The sequence below is a fragment of the Lipophrys pholis genome, assembly GCF_963383615.2.
Source record: "Lipophrys pholis genome assembly, chromosome: 9".
Taxonomy (NCBI): Eukaryota; Metazoa; Chordata; class Actinopteri; order Blenniiformes; family Blenniidae; genus Lipophrys; species Lipophrys pholis.
Window position 1 is genome coordinate 3,589,360 of NC_137639.1, and position 22,976 is coordinate 3,612,335.

General features: G+C 42.9%; 1 protein-coding gene across 1 annotated transcript in view; it reads left to right on the forward strand.

The window, feature by feature from the left end:
* The window catches only part of cdk14 (cyclin dependent kinase 14), a 109,136-nt gene that overhangs the window by 42,449 nt on the left and 43,711 nt on the right, over positions 1-22,976 (forward strand). Inside the window, exons 4-10 of the mRNA XM_080472581.1 lie at positions 4,923-5,017; positions 5,791-5,870; positions 9,585-9,679; positions 11,372-11,434; positions 12,615-12,738; positions 13,889-14,009; positions 18,861-18,954. Of these exons, the coding sequence (XP_080328707.1) occupies positions 4,923-5,017; positions 5,791-5,870; positions 9,585-9,679; positions 11,372-11,434; positions 12,615-12,738; positions 13,889-14,009; positions 18,861-18,954 (672 nt within the window). The remainder of the gene's footprint in view (positions 1-4,922; positions 5,018-5,790; positions 5,871-9,584; positions 9,680-11,371; positions 11,435-12,614; positions 12,739-13,888; positions 14,010-18,860; positions 18,955-22,976) is intronic.

Below are 22,976 nucleotides of genomic sequence, written 5' to 3' on the forward strand. Positions count from 1 at the left end.
CTGCTCCGCCCAAGGCTCCACCCACTTTCTCTGTGTCTCTGTGTCAAGTCTCCGTGCTTCCATGTTTTATCTTAAGCATTGTGGTGGAGGCAGCGCAGTGTTTTTATCTGGTCTATTAAACGACCATAAAACATGACAAACTACGCTGCTACCAGGATATTAAAGTGGAAGATGGAAACTGAGCTGGATGATCGGACGGCATCATGTTGCCTCATCTTTTATTAATTTTGACCCAAGAGGATGACATAGAAAATGGACTGTACGTAGCTCCGGAGTGGCCATAGAGAAAAAAAAATTACTTACTACTTAACTGCAACTACGCAGCGTTTTATCTTAATAATACACTAATTAAAACCTGCCCCACGTCGTTCTATTCCTTTTCCCTCTGGAAACATTGTGATGGCAGATCTGACGCTGTCAAACTGTGCACTCTTCAGCCTTGAGAAAAGTATTGTGCTTCACCAGGTACTCCCTCAGAATAGAAGTATTCCTGCCACTGACCTTGTACTTCGCGTCACAGATATCGCAGCGACCGCAATCTGCATAGTGTTTTGGAAAACGGAGTCTCTTGAGCGTTTTCTCTCCGCCATGCTTGCTCCATTGTCTGAACCCCCAGCTACTGACGTCATTACGCTCCTGTACACAATGCTGTGTTCAAGTTCAGCACGAAAAATCCCCTACTCTTCCACTCCCTGTGTCACAATGTTGCGTTTATGTACTGAAACTTGGTACCGTTGGATTTTACATTAATCGATACCGATGGAATGCGGTACCCATCCCCACTGTTACAACCAGCAAAGGTTACAGGAAACACACACAATGGGACGTAGCAATGGCCAAGAGCAACCACTGGGTGGAGGTAGAATGCGTAGGTGAGGCAGAGTGATGGCCGCCGCCTGCAGCAGCGCGCTCTTTCATGGGTCGTATGACGACACCAGGTTTTACTGGCCGCTCAGCTGTAAAGAGGCGCAGGCGCTTATTCCACTTGATACTCCCAGACGGCAGTAAAGTTTGCACGATACGGAAAGAATGTAGCTGGCGGATTAAACTGGCATCATACTAATCCCCCCGGGGAATTTTCTTCAGCGAATTGACCCATCGGTAGGGTCAGAGCAGCGCTCAGGGGAAGCCCAGTGTCTTGCTCAGGTGCATGTTTTTTGGTCTGTGGGGGAAACCGGAGTACCCGTGGTGGCCTGGGTTTAGGACCTGGGGCCCTAGGGCCCTGAGCATTCTCCTGCGGGCTCCTCCTGGCTCGGGTGGTCTTCTCTGCGTTCTCCCTCTGGCACTTCCTGAGCTTGAGGTGTCTGACGTCTGGGTGACAGCGTCCGGGCCCGATGGCCTCATGTCCAGGGTGTTGCTGCAGGCACACACACACACACACACACACACACACACACACACACACACACACACACACACACACACACACACACACACACACACACACACACACACACACACACTCCCATTGCTCGCTTTTTTCCAATATTTGTTGAATGTTCGTCTGTCAAAATCATGTACTTCTGTATTTGTTGTTGCTCTTATGCTAGTTTATGTACCTGCTTGAAAATCATGTTTCATGTAAACGGGCGGCATGGCTCGGTTGGTAGCGCGGTCGTCTCCCAATCAGAAGGCTGCAGGTTCGATTCCAATCTCCTCCTGCCGAAGTGTCCTTGGGCAAGACACTGAACCCCAAACTGCCTGGGTGAATGCAGTGAGTGGTTGGTGGTGGTCGGAGGGGCCGATGGTGCAGAATAACATGAATGAATAATGCAATGTAAAGCGTCTTTGAGTGTCCTGAAAAGCGCTATATAAAACCAATGCATGATTATTCATGTGTAGAGAGTACTGCTCAGGTTTGGTTAATCTAACAACGGTAGGAAAGAGTTTTGAGCAGAATGAAAACTGTAAAGAGGATATAGAGCATCAAAAAGGGTATTTCACATCTCATGGTGGAAACCTCTGGATGCCCCTGCTGATGAGCAGTGATGTCGGTAACGTGCTAATTAGTAATAGGAATAGAGCAGGTAGTGAAAATAAATGAATAGATAAATAGTGCAACAGACTATAACTTCATCTACACGCTATATAAATACCAGTAATGGTAAAACTCAGACAATAAAACCATGAGTCAGATATAATTACAGTAAAGAATGAAGGTCCCAGCAGGAGGCCAGGCAGTGACCAGAACGGAGTCTTTGGTAAAACCGGTTCTCATTTTTATGTTGAGATCGTGGGGCGTGTTGTTGGCAGCTGCTGAAAGTAACTAAAAAGTTACTTGTATTCTAACTTAGTTACTTTTAAAAGCAAGTAATCAGTAGAATAACAGTTACTCTTTAAAGGAGTAACTAGTAATCTGTAATCGGATTACTTTTTTCAAGGTAGCTGTGGCAACATTGCTGGTGAGTGAATGGTGGTGCACCATATGGAGCGTGGCCACCCGCCGGGGCCCGTGGGTGGTGTCTCCCTGACCCTGTTGTCTCAGAGCGCCGTGTGTGGGGTCGGGAGACATGTTGGACAATGACGTCTGTCTTTGTCTGAGACAGGAGGCGGCTTGTAGACCCGACAGTAGTTAAGGGTCTGTGTCGTTCTCTTCTGTTTTATCCTGCCCTCTTTTAGTCTATAGTGGTCTCTGTGTGTTTCTTTTCCTTCTGATTGTTGTCGGCTGTGCTTGTTTGCTCTTTATGTGTATATGAGTCTTGTCCATGTTGGTAGTCAGTTGGTAGTCAGTTGGTCTGTATAGTTTCTCCTCTTTATGTTTTTAACATCTTCTGTAACTACTTATTTGGACTTTTGGGTTTAGGTCCACTTTTTAGGGATTTGTCCTTCTTTATTTCAAGTTACTCTACCAGAAAAAGAAAATCTGAACATACTTCCCATAAAAGGTATCACTTCTGCACAGAGAATAAACCAATACACAAAAACACCACGACCACTCATTTCCACAAACTTCCAACCCTAAATCGATCACACGACGTCGACATGTTTAAAAAAATCTATTACTTACAGTAATTTAATGCCAATAACCAACCATAAATCCCAACAACCATTCAGAGTAAGCTGTCATAACTTCTTCCTTTTCAGAAGGAGAGAAAAACTGTCAGATGTCTGATCAGTAAAATGTTCTAAAGCTGTTGGATTTTTAATAATCAGGTTATAGAGATTGGAGTTTAATCGTTTAAATCACTGCACTTTAAGAGATAACTTAAGATGACAGTTCAGTTGTGTGAGCAGTGACAGGTGTGTACTGTATGTGTAGTCTATTGTAATAGAATACATGTATCTGTCTTGTTATATTTCCAATAGTATCATTCCATAATCATGATTATGAAATATATTATATATGATACCTAATTATATTATTTAAAAAATTTAATGTATTTATACATTTTCAATTGATAATTAACCTGAATATAACTGTGCTAACATATATTATTTATTTGTGGAGAAGGGGTGGGATTTAATAATTTATACTTCTTCCCACTCTGTTTGGACCTACAAAATTATTCCATTGTACCGGCTGGTGGATTGTTGACGTTCTCCTCTGGGTGTCCATCAGGACACACAAACGACGCTGTGGATTCTTGTAGTACTTCCTCCTTTATTAGAGAATGCCGGGGTATTACAGGCAGGCTTCAGTGGGTATATGGTGGGTGTGAGTATGTTCTTGTGTGTGTGTGTGTGTGTGTGAGTGGTCAATTACACATCTACGCACACTTGCTTAACTCTCTTCCACACCCTCATGGCAGTGGGCAGGGCAGTACTAGAAAAGAGTAATGGCATTTCACTGCCAGTAGGTGACACACTAACCCACAGCAACTCAACTCCATAGAATCCACACATCAACATAATCAGTATAGTAAACAATAACCATCGATAATGAAGCGAAGAAGCCCAGCTTCAGTCCCCGTACCCTCTGACCAAGTCTTTCTAACAGTCACTAAGTCACTGTTTGATTGGTTAAATATCTTTGGTTTATTGGTGAACTCTGCTGATTTTGATATTTGAGCATGTTCAGAACGTTTGAATGAGTTTAGTGTTTTTCATTGGTGTCGTTACAAAGCTTACAACTTTACTTCAGAGAAGGCCGTGCAGGTTACAGAAGGACATCGTCCTCCATCGCTGCTGCCGCCACACTCAGGATTGTTCACCAGTGACAGTCGTGTCCTGGTGGTTGAGAGGTTCCTAATGGTCTCATCGAGGACACGATCACAACACGTTCCTTTCTGTAGCATTAGAACCATTAAACTGAAGTCTGGTTCTGTTCACCTCTGCTGAGTGCAAACATGTCCACCCCTCCTCCTCCTCTTCCTCCTCCTCCTCCTCCCATGCTGCTTCTTCTCCTCCTCATCATCATCTTCTTCCTCCTCCTGTTCCTCATGCATCTCCGGCTTCTCCTCCTGCTCCTCCTCTTCCTGCTGCTCCTCCTCCTCCTCCTGTTCCTCCTGCTCCTCCTGCTCTTCCTCAAGCTCCTCCTCCTCCTTCTCCCACTTCTCCTTGTCCTGCTCCCCCTGCTCCTCCACCTCTTCCACCTCTTCCTCCTGCTCTTCCTCGTGCACTTCTTCCTCCTCCTGTTCCTCCCGCTGCTCCTCCTGCTCTTCCTCCTTCTCCTGCTTCTCCTTGTCCTACTCCCTCCTGCTCCCCCTACTGTTCCTCCTTCTCCTCTTCCTCCTGTCCCTGCTCTTCCTCCTCTTCCTCATTGTCACCGTTTCCTCTTCTCTCTCGACTATCGACACAATAAATTGTGTCAAACTTTAAAACTCTGGGTCAGTAAGTGACGGTCTCCCTCTGGGTTAGGGTTAGTACCAGGTTAATATATTAGGAAGCAGCATGTTAATATTTCTTGTATTAAGTCTTCCAGGTGAAATTTTAAAGAATGAACTCATCGTCTCATTGCTCTTTTTCTCTTTCTCCTTTCTTAGCCCACAAGCCCCAAATTTGGGAAGGCAGATTCCTATGAGAAACTGGAGAAGCTGGGCGAGGGCTCGTATGCCACAGTCTACAAAGGAAAGAGCAAGTAAGTTGTCCGGGACATGCCCCCCCCGCGCCGGGGTGGGGGGGTGATACACTCATTTGTTTAGGTTTGCTTTCACGCTGCACATTTGAGAGCCGATCAAACCGTCATGCAATTACCACAGCTGCTGGGTGCTATCACCTGAAATGCTGGCTAGTGGCTAATGGGTAGCCACAGGCAACTGCGATATACTGTATAGTCTTCACACCACATATTGATAAGCGTCTTCCTCACTAATCCACGTTTGCCCACCGAGATGTTTTTTTTCCAACTTTTTCTTTCTCTGTCTGCTTCTTCGGATTTGCTTCGTTAGCTTTGTTTATTTGCCCAAAATGCTCTTGCGCTTTACGTCACCTCGTCTCGCTACATCTGCTGGAATGTCCACCGTTACTCCCGAACACGTTCACATGGTCCACGGACCAGAACTCAGTTCACAGTTAGAAGAGAACTGAGACCCACAAATTCAGGAAGACCAGACTGCATTTCTTTCATCTGGATCAGATTCCAGGGAGCTTTCACACTTGCCCAAACCAAGCGGACTTTCCTTGAAACGAACTCTGGTCCGGATCAAGAAGTGCAGGTGTGATTGCGCCCTGAGTTTTGCCTCACGTTGTTCCTCACGTCAAAAGCTTCCAATCATGTAATCCTCTCTCTTCTACTGATGAACTCCGTCTCATTGATTTTCCTTTTCTGAGCTGCTCTGCAGTTTGACTGGACAGAGTTCTGGAGCTTCTCACGAGAAGCCTCTAAACTCTCATACCGTGTAACTTTGGCAGGGTGAACGGAAAACTTGTGGCCCTGAAGGTGATTCGTCTGCAAGAAGAAGAAGGAACGCCTTTTACAGCCATTAGAGAAGGTACAGTTGTTACAGTTAAAATAATTTCACGCACACATCCTGGTATTTTCTCTTCTGCACGTCACCAGAATTCATTCCGATTGAAATCAGGTAGTTGGAAAGTAGGGTTGGGCGATATTACGGTAATATGTATCCTGCGATATCTAAAAATAGCAATGGCATAAGTTTCATCGGCATCATAAAAAAATTTAAATCAACAAATTAATAAATCTGCTGCGCATATACAGCAGGCTTTAAAGGGGACATATCATGCTAAATCCACTTTTTTAGCCCTTAAATGCATTTTGTTGTATATTTAGAGTGTTTAGAAGTACAGAAAAGTTCAAAGTAGTCTCTTCAGGTGCTCCGTTGATATCTTTATATTCTGTTTTGGTCATATTTTGCGATCGTATTCGATTTTTCTATTCTCTATTACGTTTTTTGAACAATGACGTCACAGTATTCTCAGCGGAACTGCCAAATTAGGACATCGACATTTCGAGCAATCCGCCATTTTTGTTTCTCGCTGTGATTTTGTAGTCCAACCGAAGTTACGAGAGGATAAGTCGAAATGTTCGGTTGTTGGATGTAGTAACCCACAAGCTTCGTTACACCGTCTCCCAGCATCAGAACCTTTTCGAAGTGCCTGGTTGAGTTTTATTTTTCACAGAAATGTACCCACATCTGTGGGTAAGGTCATTTTTGTGTGCGCGAATCACTTTAAGGACGACTGCTTCAGCAACCTCCGCCAGTATAAAGAAGGATTTGCCGAAAGACTTGGTCTGATTGAGCGGTCAGTTCCTTCTATCTATGGAGACGACGAACAGAGCACTTCGGTAAGCTGTATATAACGCTAAAAAGTGTGATGATAAGACGTCCCTGTCATTGTTTTGTTAGCATTAGCAGTTGCACCGTCTTCATATGTTAGCGCTGTGTGCTCGTTTTAGATTATAATGTAACTTCTGTGTTAAATAGTCGTTGTAATACAGGCAGTATTGTAGTAGTGGGCATGGATGGAGAAGTTAGTGTAAATATAGTAACACACCATTGCGTTACATCCATATGAAGACGTTGTTCTGTAGGTGCATCATCGTCATTTTCATCTCGCTCCGCCGGGTCCGACTCTGGCTCCAACATGTATGGCTGGATGGACAAATCTTCCGTTGTTGACATTTTGTAAATAATGTGTGAATATAAAGTTTCTGCGCCGCTAGATAATTGTATCTGTTCTATCAAACTACAAAGATGGCCGAACAGGGTGACGTTGAACCGAGTGTCACCTCTGCAACCTGGAGAGGAGGCGGGGTATGAAGTGTCTCATTTGCATTTGAAGAGACCGCCCCAAAACGAGTTGCTCTCAGAAGCACATCAGAAAAGGGGTTGAAAAGGGGCCTGTGGAGCTCTAATAATGAGCAATTCAGACCCAAGCATTGCAGTTTCGCGTTGTATAGACCACAACTGTATGATTTATATGTAAAAAGGAAGGATTTAAAAGCATGATATGTCTCCTTTAATGCCTAAACAATGAGTGCTTTCTCCAGCACTTATGTATGTGGTTGAGTTTTCATCTTAATACAACTACACTTTAGAACTAATAGTAGGATATAATATTTCACTTAACTTTTGCCTCAGGAGATGACGGTTAATAAAGCTCCCCGATATGACGTCATCACATGACAGCCTCGCTCACCCAATAGGAAGCCCCGAAGCCAGCTCTCTATTAGCCCATGTTGACATGAACAATTTTGGGAAGTTTTGTTAGTAAATTTCCATCAACAATAAAATTCATCCACTGGGTCTTCAGAGGCTCAGACAAAGGGAATAAGAATCTACTTATCTGCTGATACAGCAAAAAAATAGAGCAATTGCCGTGTTTTGCCCGGCAGAGCTCAACTACAGGTGGGAGGGCCAGAGGAGTGCCTACCGTGACTGTGATTGGTCACCGCCCAACAAGCGAGTGAGAGAGATGACAGACTTAAACCTATTGTTTTTTATACATTTCTTTCTTTTGTTTTATTATTATACTTACGTGTAAATGAACCCAAATTTGACCCACTAAAGACGCTCAAAAACTCACCAAAATTATCACACAAATTTTGATTAGTGAAAAATTGAATAAATTGTAAAAACTAAGCCCCAGAGTTTAAGAGTGTGCTCTGTAGCAACACGTGGACACACTAAAGTGGCCATCATGGCTCGTAGGGATGTCATTGACAGATCAAACCAAAACTCAGTTTTCTGTCTCATGAATACCTAAAAATAAGGCTCTGACACCCCCGACTTAATTCGATGACTCCTATTGACAACCCAATCAAAGTGGACCTGCAGAACAAGGCGATATAATACATGTGGGGAAATTCGGTAAACTCCAGAGATTTTAAGCGTGAGTTTTAATGGCCTCTAATGGGAGTGAAATAATGCTTCTGTGTCAAACTGAGGACGAGGTCTTTTTAAAGTAGAAGTCTGACTGCTTTGAGACCGATATAAATGAAAATATAACAGATTTATCTTTCCGGACATAATGTTTACGTAAAATTTGGCCAACGTTTTAGGGTATTTATAGTAGGATTTTACTCTGTATTTCAGTGCTTCTGTCTCTGCTCTCACTGTCATGTGATCGTTCAAATGCATTCTAACTCACTTGGGAGGAGCTGTCAATCAAAGTTTGACTGGTTCACCTTGATGTCCTGGCTTTCAAATAAAAGTCCAAAACGGCTTTAAAATAACGTGTGTTTTTTTTGTTTGTTTTTATAATAAAAATGACAGTTAGAGGTACATGTCAATGGAAGTTTGACCAGTTTATCTGGATGTCCAGGTTTTTCAAAATAACAGCCCCACACATTTTCAAAATGAAAGTCATTGCTTATTAAAAAGGACAGTTAAAACCTTCAAAATGTATACTTCATTCCTATTTAAATAGGCTTTATTTGGTTTAAACTGCTTGTCATATGTAACGCAAAACTTTCTGTAGAACTTTGTAGAATTGTGTTTTTCTGATTTTAAAGGCCATGTGAATTTTAAGGTATGTGACCAATTCTATTGGGTTTAGTTTTAAGATTGGATTTAGTCAGGAAGATCAACAGCACACTGTAAAATGGGTTTCAATAATTAAATATAAACGTTTCAGATCATTTAAATGATTGTTTAACGACAGTTCCAGTTTCAAACTACTTTGGATGGAAAAGCCCAAGACAGTCTAACTTGAATGAAAATGACATACTCTGAAGTTGTTTTAGTGCAAAGAAGTACAACCACCAAACTAAATGTAGTAAAATTATCAAAAAATAAGAAAAAAAAAAACACTTAAGGAAACCAGAAAAAAACATGAATCCTGGATTTTGTTGTGACCAAACACACAAGAAAAGACCTGAATTTCTAATAATTATTAGTACCAGAACTGTAACCTGAAACACTCTCAGGGTTTAAACCCGAGACTAAACTCAAACAAATATTTGTATGAATGTAAAGTGTATCGTCTTCTTTATCTAACCTTTGACCCTTTGAGCATGTGACTGGGACAGACTGTGATGGTCACAGACAGAAGTGACTTTTAGCTCTCGTACATCATCAGTGTCAAAAGATTCTCAATAACCTTCCGTCAGTATTTCTCCCCTTGATTTGAACTTTCTCTGCTTTCTATTGACCCTGGTATGTGAAGAGAAGCTGATGAAGTGTCGACCACAGTCATCCCCACCTTCTCTGACATGAGTCCGTCTCCTCTGTCTGTGTTCGCAGCTTCTCTTCTGAAAGGCTTGAAACATGCCAACATTGTGCTCCTCCACGACATCATCCACACCAAGGAAACACTGACTTTGGTCTTTGAATACGTGGTGAGTCTGTTTTGCAGTACAAAAGAGGAAGTATTGGACGAACCAGTGGAGGAAACTGTGGAGGAAATAGTGGAGGAAATAGTGGAGGAAACAGTGGAGGAAACAGTGGAGGAAACAGTGGAGGAAATAGTGGAGGAAACAGTGGAGGAAACAGTGGAGGAAACAGTGGAGGAAACAGTGGAGGAAATAGTGGAGGAAACAGTGGAGGAAATAGTGGAGGAAACAGTGGAGGAAATAGTGGAGGAAACAGTGGAGGAAACAGTGGAGGAAATTATGGAGGAAATAGTGGAGGAAATTGTAGAGTAAATGCTGGAGGAACTGGTGGAGGAAACAGAAAAGGAAACAGTGGAGGAAATGATTGTAGAGGAAACGACGGAGGAAACGACGGAGGAAACAGGTAATGCTGGAAGAAATGGTAGAGGACATAGTGGAAGTAATAGAATGTTTTTAATGACAACTAAGTGGTAAGTAAACCTGTTCGTCATAGTCTGAAAGTCAACATTTATTTTAAAATATTAACAAAAAGAATAAAATAAGATGGAAACAAATAATATCCTGAAATCAAAAGGTCCAGCTGGTGTTTGTCCGTTAGAAAATGTTAACATTGTCTTTGTCAGACAGAAGACAAAAAGCTGTAAAACCAAAAAAAGGCCAAATGTGAGCTTTGAGAAAAATGATGAAATAACTGATCCAGAAAATCCCTCAAGTCACCACAGCTCTGGTCTCACAGACCATCCCACTGGTTATTCAGTATAGAGCTGAGATATTAAAGTTACTTTTGGTCCTTTCAGCTTCATCATAAAACCTTTCTTTGGAAATGGGCCTCTTGTTGATTCCTGCAGAAAAGTCTACACTCCAGAGGTTTCTAACTTCTGTGATCAGAGGATGACAGTGGAACCAGGATACCTCAGAAAGTATTGCAACTTGTAACTGGTGGAGTACTCTTCCACAGGAGTAACTTAGACCTTTGCTCTGAGCCGGCAGTGAGCAGGAGGACGGCAGCTCACCTCCTGCTGATAGAGGATTTAAGTGAAGTGGTCCTGCAGAGATCAGTTTAACTTATTGATCCTCCGACACTGAGGGAAGACAGGGACAGGCAGACAGGGACAGGCAGATAGGGACAGACAGACAGGGACAGGCAGACAGGGACAGACCAACAGGGACAGACCGACAGGGACAGACCGACAGGGAGGTGACATGTTGCAGACAGGAGGTCAGCTGCTTGACGGTGTGTTGAGGTGAGTGTGTGCGTGTGACAGCAGAAGCCATGAAGCTGCAGTAAAATCAGACGTCCCTCACTGTTCCTGAGAAGACGTGAGAGCTGCTTTCTGTCCGTCCTGAAGCTCAGTTTGATCTGTGCTGGATGAAGTATTTCTGTCACCAGATCAGTTTCTCCAACTTTTCCCAGTGCGTTCCAGCTGAGAACATGTCCACGTTTCTCAACTGTGATCATACAGTGTGATTATAGGAAGTTCTATCCACAGATAATCAGACTGTGAGGTCAGGGTGGTCATGGTGGAGAAACCTTGACAGATCAACGTGTTCTCAGCTGGTACACGCTGGAGAAAGGTGGAGCCACTCTACATCAGAGTATCACCAGCTCCTTCGCTCAGATTTAAACATGCCATTGCATCGGTTTTGTCCCACATCCAGTCATTAAAATATTAACATTGCCCTGCTTTTATCTTCCAGCACACAGACCTGTGTCAGTACATGGACAAACATCCTGGGGGGCTCCATCCAGAAAACGTCAAGGTACAGTTCAACGAACCGTCCAGAAAAAGACGTGACACAATGTCAAGATTTCCCTCAGTGGGACATTTTTCATTGCAAAATTGTGAGTGTATCAGTCGAAGCTCAAATACAATAATAGTATTCAAATATTCATGTTTTGCGACAATTGCGACATTAGTGCCACATTTACTGCTGTGTGCGTGCAGATACGTTTAGTTAGCGTGAAAGCTACTTAACTGTGAACTGCGAGTGTGTGTGTGTGTGTGTGTGTGTGTGTGTGTGTGTGTGTGTGTGTGTGTGTGTGTGTGTGTGTGTGTGTGTGTGTTGTGTGTTGTGTGTTGTGTGTTGTGTGTTGTGCATGTGCGTGTGTGTGGGCCCATTTTGACCTGGCGTTCAGATGCTTTTGGGGTGGTCCGATCACAAGTGGTGAGCCCTAAAGACAATTTTGAACAAGCGCCAAAGCTCTTTCACCCAAACCATTCCCTGAGGTGGTCGGGACGCATATGACCACAGAAGCTTTGTGGTGTGAACAGCATGTGTCATGAATGTGTCCCGGGACGGCGGCGTCGTAGAAGAATAAGTCATTCGTAATCTGTACACGTCATCAGTGTCTGCCATGTTTTTGTTTAGGAGAATGTCTGAGTTATACAGTCTTTACAACTTTCCAAAGATACTATGGAAAAGACCATGGGCGTCTGTGCACTGGGGTCTGCAGAGACACAATGCCTTATAAGGACAGAGGACACCATCCAGCGCAAATTCGATGCCTCATAACTGCACACAGGGCCATTTATCGGAAGTGGCATAGAGGTAGTAAGACAATCTGATCTCAAGTGGTTTGCCCGAAATTCATGATACGGTGTAAATAGCCTGTGTCAGGGTGCACTACATCTGATTGGATCAGCAGGAAGGCATGTGACTGCCAGGGCTGAACAGGCCTGGAGTGTCTCTGTGTTTACCCTTTTTGATCTTGTGTCTTTGTGATCGATTCTAGACGGGTTTTTTTGTTTTCTTTTCTTTAATATTAAATTTGTGCTGTTATAGTCCCAGCAGTCTCTTAGTGGTGAACAGGTTCTACACTCCACTCCGCCCAGCACAAACCAACCGTCAGCAAACAGCAGCAGGATGGAGGGTCGTTATTCACTTAGGATGAAAGAATGTTTTTACTGGTGGTCCCAACTTATATTCTGTTTTTTTGCAGCTCTTCCTGTACCAGTTGCTGAGAGGCTTGTCCTACATACACCAGAGGTACATCCTTCACAGAGACCTGAAACCTCAGAACCTGCTCATTAGTGACACGGGGGAGCTCAAACTGGCTGACTTCGGTGAGCACCAAATATACCAAACACACCATGGAGCGCCGCATTATGTAATAATGGTACAATATGTAATAATGGAATACATTTTCACCTCATTATCTAATTACATCCCAGAAAGAGCGCACTATTCACATTTGAGGCCATCATCACAGCTTCTACTTTCAGAGATTTAGACATCACACGCACGCACGCACGCACGCACGCACGCACGCACGCACGCACGCACGCACGCACGCACACACACACACACACACACACACATATTTTCAGCATCTTCAGAGGGCATCAGATCAAGACACCCTGCTTCCACTATAATTAACAGTCCAGCCTGCTGCCCTCCCAGTGAACCTGTTTAACTGACTTCACCTTGTTGGCATACCTACATAGATACCATCATCCAGGTTCACTATATATATACTCACCTGCAAGAATTCTTGTTCCCACTTCAAAAGGAGGAGAAAAACTTGCTGAGGGACCTTCAGTACATGTTTCTGGACTATTAGAGGAAACACACACACATGGGGAGAACATGCAAACTCCTCACAGAAGGGCCCCAACTAGTACTTGAACCAGGACCTTCTTGCTGAAGGGTGAGAGCACTAACCACTAACCATGGTGCCACCGTGTGGCCGACATACTTCAGTTTGGAGATCTCTACCAGACCGGACCATCACCTTCTGAGATGTGACCCCCTCCTGAGTCCCCTGCTTGGAAGACAGGAGCAGAGTCACAATTCAACCACTCTCCACCCAACAGTCTCTCTCAAAGCTGTCCCTCCCCTTTACATTCATCCTCACGCCTCCTTACATCCTGTTAATCCTCCCATTTTCCTCCCTCACCTCATTACCTTAAGTCTCCCATCCAGGGGGGAGAAGAACCAGCCTGGCCATAGCATCACCTTGTTCATCACTCACCTCCTCCGAATGAAGCTTCATTTTTATCTACAGTTGTGAGGTTCCTGCTTCTTAATATCTGGTGAATGATTATCTCTGAGAACTGTCAGACCTGTGTCCAGTGTTTTATGTTCAGTTGACGTTTACTGAACGTCGTCCATCTTCTTGATGTGTCTGTGATCACAGGCATGTGGAGCAAAGATGCTAAATGTGATACTCTGATCAGGTTTTCTGGTATTGAGCTGTTTTCTCCTACTGTCCAGGACTTGCCAGAGCGAAGTCGGTCCCCAGTCATACCTATTCCAACGAGGTGGTGACGCTGTGGTACAGGCCTCCTGATGTCCTGCTGGGATCTACAGATTACTCCACCTGCCTGGACATGTGGTCAGTACTCCTCCATGTACTCCCACCCTCCCACCTGCACTTTGTAATGTGCACTTTATTATATGTGTCCTGATATCCCCTCCTGGTATCCCCTCCTGGTTTCTTCTCCTGATAATTCCTCTTTGTAACCCCATCTCCTCCTGGTGTCTCCTCCTTGTAAATATTCATGGATAGCTCCTCCTAATAACTCCTCCTCGTCCCTCCTCCTGATGAGTCTACTATTAAAGGTTTTGTGGAGCCAGCTGAGGAAATGTCTATGACCACTGAGAGCTGATTCACGCCTGCTTTACAAACAGGTTAAAAAGGAGACACAATCATTAACAACACAAGCATTTCCAGACATTTTAAATCACATTGTATATTTTAAACAATAAATGATGTTGTAATTATAAGCCAAGTTGCCTGCAGCACATATACATCGTCTGAAAGAATTATTGGTTAATGGATTTATCAGCTTCACGGTCAGTAGATGAGCTGGAGCTCTGGTCATTATTTGAGATACAGCCACATACAGGACTGAGCTGGTGGTGATTATTCACAAAATAAGAAGCCATGGTTGTGCACATTGATCACTTTCTGTCCCTCAGAGGTCCACAGATGACAACCTTCAAAGTTCCCACAGCTGAAGGAAATCACAACAAGGCTGTTTTATTGGTCGCATTTGTGAGCATGTGATGAAGTAGTGAGGCTGTTATTTAGTGGTTGTCAACATCTGGATGGATGTTTTTCCTTCCATCCATCCATCCATCCATCCATCCATCCATCCATCCATCCATCCATCCATCCTTCCATCCATCCATCCATCCATCCGTCCATCCATCCATCCATCCATCCATTGTCTTCCGCTTATTCGGGCCGGGTCGCGGAGGCAGCAGTCTAAGCAGGGAAGCCCAGACTTCCCTCGCCCCAGACACGTCCTCCAGCTCTTCCGGTGGGACCCTAAGGCGTTCCCAGGCCAGCCGAGAGACATACTGTAGTCCCTCCAGCGTGTCCTAGGTCTGCCCCGAGGCCTCCTACCAGAGGGACATGCCCGGAAGTTGTGTACCGTGAGTTGTGTACCTGTAGAATTCTTTTCTCTCCACAAATACAACACCACACTTAAAAAGTCACAACTTCTTAAGTACAGGTGCACAAATCCTGTTTTACAGATTAAAACACGGTCATGCTTTTAAGATGGGAAATTAAGTCAGGGACCAGTTTTTCTGTCATTCTGTTTGCTGTTTATATTTATTTATGTTTACTGTACTACACCACGGGCCAGAGAGAGACGGCATTTCGAAACTCTGTGTGTCTTGTACATATCGTAGTATCGATAATAAATTTGACTTTGACTGATATTTCTCCTCCAATTGTTGCATCAAATCTGGTGAAAAACATTTTTGTGCACTTGTGTCGATGTGAAGTTGACGAAAACGATCTATGACTTGTGTGGAAGAACTTCACATCGATGCAGGAGCACAAATCTGTTTTTCACCACATTTAATGCAACAATTGGGGGGAAAATATCAGCATGACAGTTTTTTTAATGTGTGACTTGTAAAACAGGATTTGTGCTCCTGTAATTAAGAAGTTGTGACTTTGTAAGGGTGGTGTTGTGTTTGTGGAGAGAAAGGGAATTCTACAGGTACACGACTACAAATTCAGTACGCAAACCTTTTTCACCAACAATACCTCCATACGACTATCCCAGTGAGAGGAGAGAGGGGAGAGCTCGACCCGGCTCCGCAGACATCACAAGGTTCTTTATTGTTGTGCGCTGCAGGAAATCTTCTCCTCTTCTTCGCTGCTCCTCTTGGGTGAACCCTTCTCTCCTCCGACGAAGACCTCTGGTCCTGAGAGCTCCTCCTCACTGTTTAGACGAAGTTCTACTATCAGCGAGTTGCTCTCAGAGTCCGAGGTGCTGGAAGTGTTGGGGGTGGGCTGCTGAACATCTTCCGCTCCATCATAGCTCCAGTGGTTGCACACGTTCATGCAGTCGATAGAAGATTTCAGACTGGAAGAGAAACATTAAGCTTCAAACAACTTCATGTATTGTTTTTGCAAAATGACATTGAATACTTGTACACACAGTTACTAGCTGTTGTAGCTTGGGTGACCGAGATGGCTCATGGTTATAAAAGGATGGAAGAGGATGTCTTCTGGAGCGATCCTCTCCGAAGGATCCATGCGGAGCATCTTCTCCACCAAGTCCATGAAGCAGAGCCAGTCACACCAAACAGCTTGTTGGTCTTCTGCTGGGATTCTAGCTGCGACCTTGAAGGGACAGAAAAGCAAAGCAAAAAGAATTCAGCAAAAGAACTGAACTTGTTCAGAAACACAAATGTTTTTCCAAGAAATTTCAACTACCTTTAAAAGATCGTGTAGTTTCCTGTTTGGGCACGCGGGGCGATCTGATGGCTAAAGAGAGGAATGAATTCATTTACTACCGATGCAGAAGGCCACAGAAAATAGACAACTTCCACTGATAAACACAGTGGAAAAAGAGAGAAATAGTACCTTTAAAACCCAACCCTGGGTGGTATCGCTGGAGCTCGTCTTACTGAAGTATTTGTCACTATGCATTCCTTGCTCCAGCATGTGGTCTGGGGGCTGTCCGAGGACCGAGACGATCCAGTCCATCTGTGGAGTCAACACAGCGTCAGAGCATGCTTTCAAAAGACACAGCAATATTACTCCAGGCAATATGCATTATTTGTAGAAGTACTATTTGTGTTCTGTCTGAATTGTATGATGGACCAATTCAGCATCAGACCAGACGTCCAACAGTAGAGTCCCCGTCAGCATTCCTGCGGCGATGCAGCCTAATGACCAGACGTCAATGGCGCTGCTACAGAGATTACCCAGGACAACCTCTGGAGATCTGAAAAAGACACCGGAGCAGGAAGGTGGTTATGAGGCGGTTTGATAAAGAAAGTGAGAAGTCAGCTCACAGTGCAGATCCAGATGTGTTCCAGAAAAGCACAACAGATCTGCTTTTCATACCTGAACACCAAAGTTTGGAAAGTTCTTCCCACCCATTTTTCTGGCTGGTGCATCACCTCGCCAAAGTCGATTAATTGCACTTTCAGCGGCTGTCGAAAACGGTCAGCCAGCATTATATAATGCGGCTTTAAGTCCGTGTGGATCATTCCGTTGTCTCTCAGCAAAGTCAGAGCTACAGCCATCTGCAATAGAAGACACAACAACAGGAAAAATGAAATCCATTTCTAAAACTTCTATATTTTTACCATCAATTCAAAGAACTGAAGATACACATGAATCTACAATCTATCCTTTACTGTGGATTTCATCTTTTCTTTCTCTTACTTTAAAATGGCAGCTGTGTTATAATGAAAGTTGCAGCTGGGAATTTTTTATTAAATCAAAACATGAAATCATGAGATGAAAACCAATAAAAAGCCAGAAGAACATAAGAAGGTGAAACCTGTTGGAGAACTGGACGAATCTCGTTGGGTTGAAGAGGCCTGTGAGCCTTGGAGGTAACCTTCCAGACTGACATCCAGCTTCTGGAACTCGATGCACAACAACCCTTTATACATGAAGGCATCGCTGCAGCTCACGACGTTAAATTGTTCGGAGTCCAAAGCCTTCAGGGTGTTCAGCAGCTCCACCTGGAATCACACAAGATCACATGAAATCAACTGTAAACATGAATATGGTAATGAGTGTTGGAATGTGTCACCTCCGCTTTTACCTCTCCGATGTGATGATTGTCCTTGATGAGTTTTAACGCCACCGTATCATAGGAGGGCTTCTTCATGCACTGGACCACGGTTCCAAATGTACCAGAGCCCAGGACACACTCCACTACATACTCTGACCCGGAGGACCAGATTGTCTCTTTGCCAGTTTTGATGCGCTCCAGTGTTACATCGACCTGAGGCTTGACAAAATAATGAGACATGAAATGTCAGGTTTGATCTGATAATCTATGACTTTAAACATCAGCCCAGATACAATGTTTAACCACATATCTATATGAGGTCACAGTCAACCTGCCCTGAGTAAGGAAATGGTAGACATGAAAAACTGAAAGTGTGCACTAAAGTTTGACTTCATATTAGTAACGACTGCTTCTGCTGTAATTATGACTACATGTGTGTTCAGTACTGAAGGAACAAATCTATGGATACTATAAGTTGTATTTTCATCTCACTACAATCTCAGTAGTAGGGTGGGAATGTGTTTTATTGTAGTGAATGAGTGAATGAGGGAAGGAAGGAAGGAGAGAGGGAGAGAATGTGTCCTAACCCAGTGAATGAGGGAGGGAGGGAAGGAGGGAATGTGTTTTATGATAACATGTAATTGTGAATCAGATATTTACTCTGTGTATTCCGTGTATTTTTTCTTGTCTGATGTATCTTGGTGTTGTACAGTATGTACTGTTGTTTCCTCCTTTACCCTCTGAAAAGCTCTTCCAGGGACCAGAGTTGCAAATTAGTGTCGAGCTAAATACTCAATGTGCAACACATCAGATTTTTTCCATGTATATTGCACCGTCCCTGATAAATTGAAATTGAAATTGAAATTTGTGAAGAATGTTTTTTAAAAATAGGCCTTTTGTGTACATAGAAAAAGTCTTTGATCTTAATTGGTTACCCCTGATTGTGTGTCTCATAGTGCTTTAGACTGGAATCCTGTTCCAGGACTATTCTGCCCCGTGTCAGTGTCAGGTGGAGTCGACCCCAGCCCCCATCACTTACACCTGGATTAACCAGCTATGAAACATGATTCCATGACACAGAAAACGACTCGATGCATACAAAGAACAAACCATTCCATTTGTTTAACACAAATTTAAAGAGGTTACTGGATTAGTAACCCTGAACCTGTTTGTTTGGTTTCTCATAGGGGAGTGGGTTGTATTTTCATTGAGATGATCCAAGGAGTGGCTGCCTTTCCTGGGATGAAGGACATTCAGGACCAGCTGGAGAGGATTTTCCTGGTGAGTCCCTGGCTTCATTGGTGTGTTTGTCTGTCCTGACAGCTACTGTGATGGAGATCTTTCCGCCCTTCAGACTCGATGGTCTCCTTTAGTGTCTCATTATGGTTCTGTCCTTCTGTTAAGACGTGTCTGCATGCAGCTGGTAGAAAGTGGCGATTAGTCTGTCCTTCATAAGCTATACAGCAGAGGGCAGAAAGTCCCGCAGAAAGAAGGGAAAGCACATCATAAATTGACCACGTCCAACCCAACAGAGATGCCTGTACCCCTCTTAAGGAGCTTCTAGACCCCGAATTTGACGTCTTCTCTCTGCTGCCTCTGGAAGGAGAACCAGTGTCTTCAGGACTACAACAAAGAACTGCTAAATTAGCAAACATGAACAAAGTGGCAATAATATACTGTAATATACACACACGCACGCACGCACAATGAACTAACATAACAAGGTTGAACACAAGGTGTACAAGAAGGTAACAGGTGGGACGCATGAGTGTGGAGCTGCTGCTCTCATCACTCAGAAGAGGGCACGAGGCACAGCTGACAACAATCATGGGAGGTGAAGGAGAACAATGGAGTGGTGGCTGGAGAGACAGTGAAATCCACACCACAGACATCTAACCTGAAATAGAACAAAGACACCAATATGAATACATGAAACATGGAGAAAGAAAAGTAATCGACACTAAACCAGGGGTGGGAAAGTTTTTTGCTTCAGGTTCCACCCTGACTTTTATAATGTGACAGACTGGATGGGTCAGCACCAGATGCATACATATCAACCATAGACATAAAAAAGACATTACAGTGTAAATACTTACATTCACTTTTAATGGGAACAGTGTTGTTGATTAACTTTTTTTTGCTAATACATGAAAGTCTGGTGTTGGTTTTGTTGTGGTAGTTCTCAGAACAGATCTGACACAGAAGTTCAAATCAAGATTGATAAGGTTATTATTGAACACTTGTAAGAAAATACTGTACATTTCTGAGAAGATTCATGGATGTAGTGAAGGGAGACATGGACATGGTCAGTGTAAGAGTAGAGGTTGCAGGAGTTAGAGTGAGATGGAGGAAGATGATCCGCTGTGGCGACCCCTAACAGGAACTGCTGGAAGAAGAATTTTCAAAATTACTTTATTTGCAGAAGGTATATACACACTTGGACAGGCTTGGACAGAGGGTAGGGAGACTAAAGTTGGGCATGTTTGTGTCATTATTGATGGTTATTGTTTATTATACTGATTATGTGGATGTGTGGATTCTATTGAGTTTAGTTGGTGTCGGTTAGTGTGCCACCTACTGGCAGTGAAATGCCATTACTTGTTTTCTGGTACTGGGCTGTTCCAATGCTGCCATGTGGGTATGAAAGAGAGTGAAGCTAGTGTGCGTTCTTGTATAATTGACCACATACACATACTCACATCCACTATATACCCACTGAAGCCTACCTGTAATACCCTAAGGAAGAAGTACTACAAGAATCCACAGCGTCGTTTGTGTGTCCTGACCGACACCCAGAGACGAATGTCAACAATCCACCAGCCATAAGCTCTGTGGGTTCTCACCTACACGCACACACAGCAAGGAAAGTCATTAGATAAACATACATTTTAGAAAACTAAATGAAAAAAGAAATAAAGTGACATCTTATACAGTAAAACCTGTGATGTAGGGACACCCTAAAATCCAAGGGCAAGTGTCCCCTGAAGACAGATGTCCGCTCTTCAGAGGGACAGGTCACAAGGACAGATTGTAGGACCAGTTGATACTGAACGACCCGAACACCAAATATGTTATGGTTATTTAAAAGCACGTAACTGAACCAATACGAAGACTCAATTCAATTCAATTCAACTTTATTTATATCGCATCAAATACAACACAGTCATTTCTAGGTGCTTTTAACAGAGAAAAGAGAAAAACCCAAACAAATCCACAGGAGCAAGCAGATTTATTTGCGACTGTGGAAAGAAAAACTCCTCTAACGGGAAGAAACCTTTGCAGAAACCAGACTGAGAGGTGGAGGCTTTCTGCTGACCGGTTGGGGTGAGGGGATAGAGGAGAGGAAAGGATAGAATAGACAGAGAGATAGACTGGGGGGAGATACAAACCATGAAAACACCCCCTGGTTCAGGTAGCGAGAGAGAGAGGGAGAGAGAGAGTCTGAAAGTGTTTTGAAGCAGCCCTAACTGTAGCTTCAGTAAATAGAAAAGTCTTGAGTCTGGCCTTAAAAGTAGAGCCTGTTTCAGCCTCCCTAACTGAAACTGGGATCTGGTTCCACATAAGAGGAACCTGAGAGCTGAAAGCTCTGCCTCCATTCTACTTTTAGAAAACCTAGGAACCTCCAGTAAGCAGTACTCTGAGAACGAAGTGTTCTTCTGGGGATATATGGGACTACCAGTTCTTTATGATATGATGGGGCCTGGTTGTTCAGAGCTTTGTAAGTTAAAAGAAGGATTTTAAATTCTATTCTAGATTTAACAGGGAGCCAATGAAGAGAGGTTAGTATTGGAGTGATGTGGTCTCTGATGCTGGTTCTTGTCAGGACTCTCACCGCAGCATTTTGAACCATTTGAAGACTTTAAGCAGTTATTTGGTCATTTAGACACCCTGATAATAGGGAGTTACAATAGTCTACTCTCAAAGTAACAAATGCATGGATTAGTTGGTCAGCATCACTCTGAGTCAGCATGTTTCTAGTTTTGGAAATATTACGTAGGTGAAAAAAGGCAGTCCTGCAGATTTGTTTAATGTGGGAGTTATAACTCCCAAGTTCCTCACAGTGGTACTGGAGGTCAAAGTAATACCATCTAGTGTTACTATATCGATATCTATATCTTTATAGATCTATATCTATATATCTATATATATCTCTATATATAACTCTCTCTATATATATATATATCTATATCTATATATCTATATATCTAGATAGATAGATAGTTATAGACATATATCTATCTCTCTATCTCTCTATCTATCTATCTATCTATCTATCTATCTATCTATCTATCTATCTATCTATCTATCTATCTATCTATCTATCTATCTATCTATCTATCTATCTATCTATCTATATATCTATATCTATATATCTATACATATATATCTATAGCTATCTATATGTATATATATAGATAGATATATATCTATATCTATCTATATATATCTATATCTATCTATCTATCTATCTATCTATCTATCTATCTATCTATCTATCTATCTATCTATCTATCTATCTATCTATCTATTTATCTATCTATCTATCTATCTATATATATATACAGTATATATATATATATCTCGACAGCTCCTCAGCTGTTGATATATAATTTAGAAGTAGTTTTTTTCACGCTTTTCATCATAACATCATTGTAACTAACTTCACTTCCAGGTCTTGTATCACGTTCTGACCGCAGGCTGAGGTCTGCATGAGGCTGCATTGCGCTTCGCTAAGAGACGCTCCACTATTATTTTCTACCCACAGAACTTCTTTATAATTAATACTTTTGGTTCATCAGCAACTTAAAAACAAACTACATACTACTGTAAATAAAAGGTTGGATTTTTTTAGCCATATGATGTGTGCTTTAATGGCTTCATGTGAAAGAGAACTTTAATCAGCGTATGTTTACGTAGGTTTCCATTAGAAACGGCTGTAGAGCAGCGTTCTATCATTCTACACCTCCATTCCTCCATGTTGAAGCTTTTGATTCAGAAGCTTCCAGAAATAAAGTGAAAGGAGGAGAAATTCACTATGTAATGCCCAAATGTTAAAAAATAAAACCCAAACTCATTCACGTGTTATTTTTTTTTCTCTATGGCTTCCTGATCAGTGAAAGTTGGCTGGCCGTTATGATCTGACATGAAGAGTTTCACAGATTCTAAAAACAATGTTAGCTCCAGAAAAACCTAGGATCTGTCTCATGCCTTTAGTGACTTGGTAAAAAAAAGACTGGATTCTAGTGAAAGAGTAGAGACTCTATCTGAGGACTCTCACCTTCACTGTCCTGAGTGCTGGACAA